The sequence below is a fragment of the Athene cunicularia genome (assembly GCF_003259725.1).
Source record: "Athene cunicularia isolate RWA chromosome 4 unlocalized genomic scaffold, athCun1 chr4_part1, whole genome shotgun sequence".
Classification (NCBI taxonomy): Eukaryota; Metazoa; Chordata; class Aves; order Strigiformes; family Strigidae; genus Athene; species Athene cunicularia.
In genome coordinates, this window is record NW_020799098.1 from 1 (window position 1) to 7,764 (window position 7,764).

The following is a 7,764-nucleotide window of genomic DNA, read 5'->3' on the forward strand; positions in this document are numbered from 1 at the left end:
ACGGCCCCGGCGTGAAGGATCCCGTTTCCAGGGCTGGAGCCGATGCTGGATTCGCTCTTGGGCCGGAGGCCAAGGGAGGTGGAAATTGGGTCCCGTCCAGGTCGGTGGCGTCGTGGGGTTTTATAAATAGAGAGAGGAGGATGGGAGAAGGGTCCCGGCTCCTGGCGCACGATCTCGTCTGCCTGCATGGGGAGCGGCGGGACTGAGATGTTCTCCCGAGTGCTCCCCTCTCCACTGGGAAGGTCGTGGTGGATTTTTACTTTTCCTTCGCTGGAAAATTGCCCATGCAAAGAGGCTGCAAATGGGGCAATTAGCAGTGGTGAGCAATTAACTGTGTTTTAACAGATTAACAGTCACACTGTCTTGGCTGCTGTTGTGGCTGTCTGAAGTCATAGAATCCCGGACTGGTTTGGGTAGGAGGGACCTGGATCCAGTCCCACCCCCCGGCCATGGGGCCACCTTCCCCCAGCCCAGGTTGCCCAAAGCCCCGTCCAACCTGGCCTTGAACCCTTCCAGGGAGGGGGCAGCCACAGCTTCTCTGGGCAGCCTGTGCCGGGGTCTCACCCCCCTCACAGGGAACAATTTCTGCCTTAGATCTGATCTAAATCTCCCTCTGTCAGTTTAACCCCGTTCCCCCTCGTCCTATCCCTCCCCCTGATGATGAGTTCCCCGTCTTTCCCTCCCCCCTTTCAGTCCTGGGGGGCTGCTCTAAGCTCTCCCCGCAGCCTTCTCTCCTCCAGCTGAGCCCCCCAACTCTCCCAGCCTGTCCTCACAGGGGGGCTCCAGTCCCCCGAGCATCTCCGTGGCCTCCTCTGGCCCCTCTGGAGCAGGTCCGTGTCCTTCTGCTGTTGGTGCCCCAGAGCCGGACCCAGCCCTGCAGGGGGGTCTCCCAGAGCGGAGCAGAGGGGGAGAATCCCCCCCTGGCCCTGTGCCCACCCTGCTCGGGGTGCAGCCCAGCACACGAGGCCTTTCTGGGCTGTAAACTCACACTACCAGGTCACCTTGAGCTTCTCATCAACTGACACCCCCAAGTCCTGCTCCTTGGGGCTGATCTTAATCCCATCATCCCCCCAGTCTGTGCTGGTACTGGGGAGTGCCCCGACCCAGGCTCAGGACCTTGCACTTGGCCTTGTTGAACCTCATAAGGTTCACATGGTCCCACTTTTTGAAATGTCAAAGTACGAGACTACCCGTGATGAGAATTACATCCCCAAACCAGACGTGCCACACGCGGCTTTATTAGAGAGAAGTCCACAAAGAGCAAAATGTGGGATCCGTGGCTCAGACTCAGTCCAGGGAGTTGAGCTCCACTGAGGTGCACCAATGCATTTTTACGGTGACTTGTATTGCAGTGCACCATGATAATTAAAAGCCAATTAATTAACGACGTCGCATCCCACGAGTGTCCCGCACCACTTGGCTCGGTGTCATCTTCAAAGCTGCCGAGGGCACGTTCAGTCCCAGTGGTCCCCGTCCGCACCCTTGGGGAACAACCACTCATTTCTGATTTCCGCCTGGGTTTTGAGCCGTTGGCTGTGGCTCTCTGGACGCGACCGTCCAGCCAATTCCTGACCCATCTGCCAGTCTGGCCATCCAACCAGATCTCTCCCGTTCGGCGTTATGAATGGTGCTGGAGACCGCACCAAAGGCCCTGCGGAAGCCCGGGTCGATGACGTCTGTAGCTCTGTCCTTGTCCCCTGAGGCAGTTGCTCCATCGTAGGAGGCCACCGGTATAATCAGGCACGGTTTCCCGGTGGTGAAGGCGCACGCTGGCCGTCCCTCATCACCTCCCTGCCTTCCGTATGCTTCCACATCTCTTCCCGGAGGATCTGCTCCGTGATCTCCTCGAGAGATTCGAGGCCTTTCCCAGCTCTGGGTGGGGAGCACTTGGGAGCCCTGGTCCGTGGGGGAACCGGCGCAGGAAGGGTTAACCAGAAACCCACCGCCACGGACATGCTGAAACTCAACAGGGGAAGAACACTTTGGTGGGGGTTTAAAACCCTCCTGGGTGATGGTGGCACGCAGACGCCAGCTCCGCTCTTGCCCACCTCCAGTGAAACCCCCAAGCCCTTCAGCCTCCGTTTTCTCTGTCGGCAAATTAAAATCCATCAGGGCTTTGTCTGTGGCTCCTGGTTCCTCAGCGAAGACTTTTAGGCGCTTTTCGTTGATCAAAAGGGGACAAAGTCCTCAGTAATGCTCACCCCGGTTGTCTCACCTGGGCTGGGTCTGGGTGGCCCGATGCCCATTCCTGTCCCCCCGTGCCCCTCGGGTGGGTTTGCACCAGCCGCAGCTCCTTGGCCCCTTCCCCTCCTGACCCCTGTTGCTCTTTGCCCGCAGGTTTTTGGGAGAAGCCCGAGTGCCCCTGCGTGATGTCCTCTCCTCCCCCAGCCTGGCGGCCTCCTACAACCTCCCCTTGCTGGACACCAAGAAGCAGACGACTGGGGTGAGTCCCAGTGTGGGGACCTGGGAGGCCAGTTTGAGCACTGTCCCTGCCAGCTGCAGCTCCCAGTTGGAGACCAGTTTGAGCACTGTCCCTGCCAGCTGCAGCTCCCAGTTGGAGACCAGTTGTCCCATCCTGGACTCTGAGCTTTACCTTTCAGCGGCCTGGGGAGGGGGGCAGCAGGAAGCTGCTCAGTCTGTGCTGGGGGACTCGCCTTCCCCATCCCATGTCCCCCTCTCCTCCTTGCCTTGGAGGGTGGGGAGAGCTTTGCTGGGGACACCCCGATGCTTTGCTGGGGACACCCCGATGTTTTGCTGGGGACACCCCGATGCTTTGCTGGGGACACCCCGATGCTTTGCTGGGGACACCCCAGCAGCAGATGGGTCAAACCTCTTCTCAGGGCAGACATTGGCAGTGGTCAGAGCTGCTGCCCCCTGGGACAGGGGTGTCTGTGCCGGGGGGCTCTGGGGGCGCACCGCACCTTGTAGCCCGTTAAATCTTGCTCCTTGCTTCCCACAGCTCCCCTCTCCTTGAGCCTTTCCCTGGCTCTGCCTCGGCATCTCCCTCCCTCCCTCCTGCTCCCTTCCCGGCCAGTGCAGCGTCCAGCCCGGCTCAGCCCGGCCTGGGGCTGCCATCTAGTGGGACGGGGACCGGGTGGTCACCCCGCTGGGCCCCGCATGTCCCTGCTGCCCCCATGGGCCCTGGGACCCCCTTCCCTGCCGTCCCCCTGCTCTCTCCCTTTTTTCGGCCACATCCCCCATGCCTGGGCAGAACATTGTGGGTGGCACCGAGGCTCAGACCCCAGGAGAGTGTTTCTGGACACCCATATAATTATTATTTCTTTTTTTCCCAGGCTTTCCTCATCCTACAAGTGTCCTACATTCCTCCACCGGGAGCTGCCCCCCTGTTCCCCCCTCCAGCCCCCCCTGAGCCAGCACCGGCTGCTTCTGAGCCCGACACGGTCACCGGTAACCAGAAACCTTCACGTGCAGCACCAGGGGGGACATGTCCCCCGGTAGCATCATGTTTGTCCCACTGGATCCCTCACCCTACGGTCCCACAGTGCCCAGTCCCACATTGCTGCATCCTCCATCTCCTTTCTCTCCCCGCACAGAGACGGCCGGAGAGGAGGAGACGGAGGATCAGGCAGCGACGGGGGATGAGACGGAGCCCTCCTCCTCCTCGGGGCCACCGGGGTCTGAGCCCCCCTCGCTGCCCCGCAAGCCCCCTGTGCACCACGTCCAGGGGTTGAAGCGGAGGAGGAGCTCACACAAAAAGCCTCTTTCCAATAAGCCACAGGATTTCCAGGTGAGATGAGGCTGGTGGGGATCAGCTGCTCCCCTTGAACCCACCTCCCCAAGGGCCCCCAACCCGTTGCTACAGGGGGTTCATCACCTGAGAGGTGTCTGTGCCAGGGTAGGACCGACCCCACTGATGTTCTGCCCTGTCCCCCCTCCCCTTCTAGATCAGGGTGAGGGTCATCGAGGGCCGGCAGCTCCCCGGGGTCAACATCAGGCCCGTGGTGAAGGTGACGGCCGCCGGGCAGACCAAGAGGACCAGGATACGCAAAGGCAACAGCCCCTTCTTTGATGAGGTGAGGGTGGGCGTCTCTGCTCCAGGTGTGCCCAGGGGTGTCAGGGGAGTCTCGGGAGCATTATGGGTTGGGGTCCTGAGTGATGGGAACCCCAGTGCAGCCCAGAGGGTGGGACGTGGCGATGGGGACTGCAATGGGAGGGAAGCCAAGGCAGCGGCAGGGAGCCCTTTGGCAGGTCCAGCATCCTCTGCCTTCGTGCAGGGCCCACCTTGGTCACCTTCCCGAGGTGACACACGCGTCCCAGAGCCACCAGTAGCATCCCAGTGGCACGTCCTGGGCAGGGGTGGGCAACGTGGCCGGGCGTGCAGGGTGGATACGCTCGGACAGCCGCGGGTGACGTCCCCAGCCCTGACCCTGAAGTGTCCTTCAAGCCTGCCTCTTGAGATGTCCCCAAAGTCCCCTTCAACCCACCCTGTGCTTTATTTGGAGACCCCCAGGAGAGCCCCTCGGGATGTGCTTTTGCAAAATAGCCCAGCAAAAGCCAACTGGAGGATGTTGCTCGTTGGGGTGCACCAGCGTCACCCAGCACAGCCCTGTCGAGGAGCTGTTGCTATTAACGGGGCGGGGTCCCTCCTAACAGCAGGCTCTAGCCTGTGGGGTCGGGGGCATGGGAGAGGCTGGGAGGTGTGAACATGCCCTGGGGGGACTCTGGGGCACACAGCGGCCTTGCACCCTCACCCCTCTTCCCTACAGACCTTCTTCTTCAACGTCTTTGAGTCACCGGCCGAGCTGTTCGACGCACCCATCTTCATCACGGTGAGCTTCAGCAAATGTCCACCCTGCCCCAAACGTCCCCTCTTACCCTCCCCACAGTGCCCTGGGAAACGTCCCCCCTATTTCCCACCCCGGCACACGGCGGGGTCCTCCATCCTGGCAGGATTTGTGTTGGATTTACCACTTCTCCTCATTTTCATCCCGCAGGTTGTGGACTCTCGGTCTTTCCGGACGGACTCGGTGATCGGGGAGTTTCGGGTAAGGCCACCCCACCCTCTCTCCTCCGACCCCCTGTTTTCTGCCACGTTGGCCCGTGGGGTGATCACTGGCATTTCTTTTTTATTTTATTACACAGATGGACGTCGAGACCGTTTACTCGGAGCCAAGTGAGTCCAACGGGCGGTTGGGGTCTGGGCCAGGGCCAGCTCCTGTGGCTGGGGGCGGGGGTCACTCTGGGGAACCCTATTTTTAGGACCAAACATAGGAAAAATGCACACACAAACTGCAGCTCTCCCATATACGACCCCAGACGTGTCCCGATATCCATCATCGCCTCCCATTTCTCTTCCCTTTCCCAAGACACGTGTCCTTGAGGCTTCCAAGTCATTGTGCCACCAGCTCGCTGGCAGAAATCCCCACCAGTGCAGCCCAGCTCACTTTTTTTTTCCTCTTGAGTCTGGCTCATTATTTTTTTATCTATTATTTAATCTCAAAGAAAGTAAAATAATGCTTAGAAAAGAATTCCTACCCTAATCACTGCAGGGAAAAGCCTCCTAATTTTAGCTGCGAAGAGTTAAGACTTACAAGGCAAATCCCTTCATATGATGCTTTAACTTTTGGTCAGCTCTGAAGAGGTCAGGCCGTTGGACTCGATGATCATTGCAGGTCCCTTCCAGCTGAATCATAGAATCATTTAGATTGGAAAAGACCTTTAAGATCGTTGAGTCCAACCATAAACCTATTCTATTCTACTCTATATAAAAGGAATATAGTGTTTATTACGGAAAACCCCACCCAACAGCATCCCTGAGGCCATCTCTCTGTGTGTTTGAGGGCCAGAAAACGGGTCTCAGTCTCTTTTCTCCCCTAGAACACGCTTTCCTCAGAAAATGGCTGCTGCTCTCTGACCCAGAGGACTTCTCCGCGGGGGCCAAGGGCTATCTGAAAGTCAGCCTGTTTGTGCTGGGGCCTGGAGATGAAGCTCCTGTGAGTATCGCCCTGGCTGCGATGGGGGGACCTTCCAGCCATGGTGCCTCACCACCCTGGGCCATCAAACCCCGTGTTCCCAGCTGCAGCTTCGATCTTCCTCCGTTCTGGGGGCAAGGTGCTGGATTTTGGGGTCTTGCTGCTCGTTTCAGGACTTTTGAGAAGCTTGGTTGTGTTCTCCTCTTGTCCTGTTGTCCTGCAGCTGGAGAAGAAGGAGGTCTCTGAAGACAAGGAAGACATCGAGGGCAACCTCCTGCGCCCCACGGGGGTCACCTTGAGAGGGGCTCACTTCTGCCTGAAAATCTTCAAAGCTGAAGACTTACCCCAGAGTGAGTGTTGCCTTTTCTGGGCGGAAGCGTGCTGGATCCATCCAGCCCTTGGTGTTGCAGCGGGTCATGACGTGCTGGAGAGGAGTAAGGGCACAGATTAGGAAACTTCATCCGTTGCCTTGGTCCAAAGACCTTGTAGATGCTGGTCAGTCGTAATGTACTGGGAGATAAGTGTTTTACTGGTGCAGACTGGTTTTCCCCTCCTGCTCCTCCCCTCCTGGCTCAATGGAGATGCGCAGCCTGTGCAGGGAGCCGGAGCCGTCGGCCAACGCGTGCTTCCGTGAGCTTTCAGCATCTCCTCTCCTCACAGTGGATGACGCCGTCATGGACAACGTCAGGCAGGTCTTCGGCTTCGAGAGCAACAAGAAGAACCTGGTTGATCCCTTCGTGGAAGTCAGCTTCGCAGGCAAGACGGTGAGTGGCCGGAACGGGGCAGCACTCCCCTGGACCCTGGGCTGGGACAGCAGCTGCACACAGGGAAAATTTGGTCCTGGAATGGGGAAAATTTGGTCCTGGAATGGGGAAAATTGGGTCCTTTGCTTTGCTGGAGTGTTTACAAAGGCCCCATCAGTCCTTGTCACACCGCGTCCTCTTCCCCAGTGTCCTGAAGCTGGGGGCTGAGGGCAGCTCGGGCGATGTCCCCATGCTTGTCCCCGTGTGTGTGGCACACTTGGAGCTGAGGGTTGCCACTGGACGCGGCGTGCTGGCCCACACCGCAGCAATTTCTTCGCTGGGCTCTTCGTGGTGCTGTTGCATTAAAAATGGGGCTGGAGAGGCTGAGCTCCCAGGGAAGAGGCACAGTGCAGCAGCGGAGGGTTGTGCTGCTCTTGACGCTGCCTGCAGCGAGCGGCCGGCTGTCCCCACGCCACCAAATATCCCCCCGTGACCGAGCCAGGGCGTGGAGGTGGCTCCGGTGGCTTTGCGGAGCCCCATCCCGCTCCTGTTGCTGCCGGGTCCCCTTTGCCGAGCGATGCACCTAGGAGCTGCTGCTTGTCTTTTGATCTGCAGAGACACGAAAGGGCTGAGTCTCCTCTGCCCATAAATCTTCCCCCGGGGACAGTGCACGTGGGGGCAGAGTCGGGGCATTTCTGAGCAACCACAGGGAGAAGGGGGGCGGGTGTTTCTGGTGGTCCTGGGGGGGTAAGATCCCCAAGCAGCCCACGGTATCCTCCGCCTCATGCACAGAGGGGTTTACCCACACGGTGCGGAGCCCCACGGGGTCACCCATCGAGCAGGGTCTGTATTTTGGGGATCCGAGGCCTCCCAGCGCGGTGGATGGGGCATGCAGCAGCCTTGCTTTGCTGAAGGCAAGGTGCGGCGCTGACTTTTCACCCCCCTCCCCATGTCCCACCTCCAGCTCTACTCCAGGATCCTGGAGAAGAACGCCAACCCGCAGTGGAACCAGTGCCTGACACTGCCGGCGATGGTGAGCACGGGGCCCCCCGCAGCTCCCCACCTGCCCAACCCCACCTCTGCTCACC

The 7,764-nt window shown here is 59.4% G+C and overlaps 1 protein-coding gene across 1 annotated transcript in view; it reads left to right on the forward strand.

Moving 5' to 3' along the window:
- The first annotated feature begins 1,669 nt into the window (after positions 1-1,669).
- The window catches only part of DYSF (dysferlin), an 86,841-nt gene continuing 80,746 nt past the window's right edge, over positions 1,670-7,764 (forward strand). Inside the window, exons 1-12 of the mRNA XM_026846857.1 lie at positions 1,670-1,716; positions 2,338-2,443; positions 3,294-3,408; positions 3,555-3,748; positions 3,906-4,034; positions 4,728-4,790; positions 4,956-5,006; positions 5,104-5,134; positions 5,839-5,954; positions 6,157-6,283; positions 6,594-6,697; positions 7,641-7,709. Coding sequence (XP_026702658.1) covers positions 1,670-1,716; positions 2,338-2,443; positions 3,294-3,408; positions 3,555-3,748; positions 3,906-4,034; positions 4,728-4,790; positions 4,956-5,006; positions 5,104-5,134; positions 5,839-5,954; positions 6,157-6,283; positions 6,594-6,697; positions 7,641-7,709 — 1,152 coding nt within the window. The remainder of the gene's footprint in view (positions 1,717-2,337; positions 2,444-3,293; positions 3,409-3,554; positions 3,749-3,905; positions 4,035-4,727; positions 4,791-4,955; positions 5,007-5,103; positions 5,135-5,838; positions 5,955-6,156; positions 6,284-6,593; positions 6,698-7,640; positions 7,710-7,764) is intronic.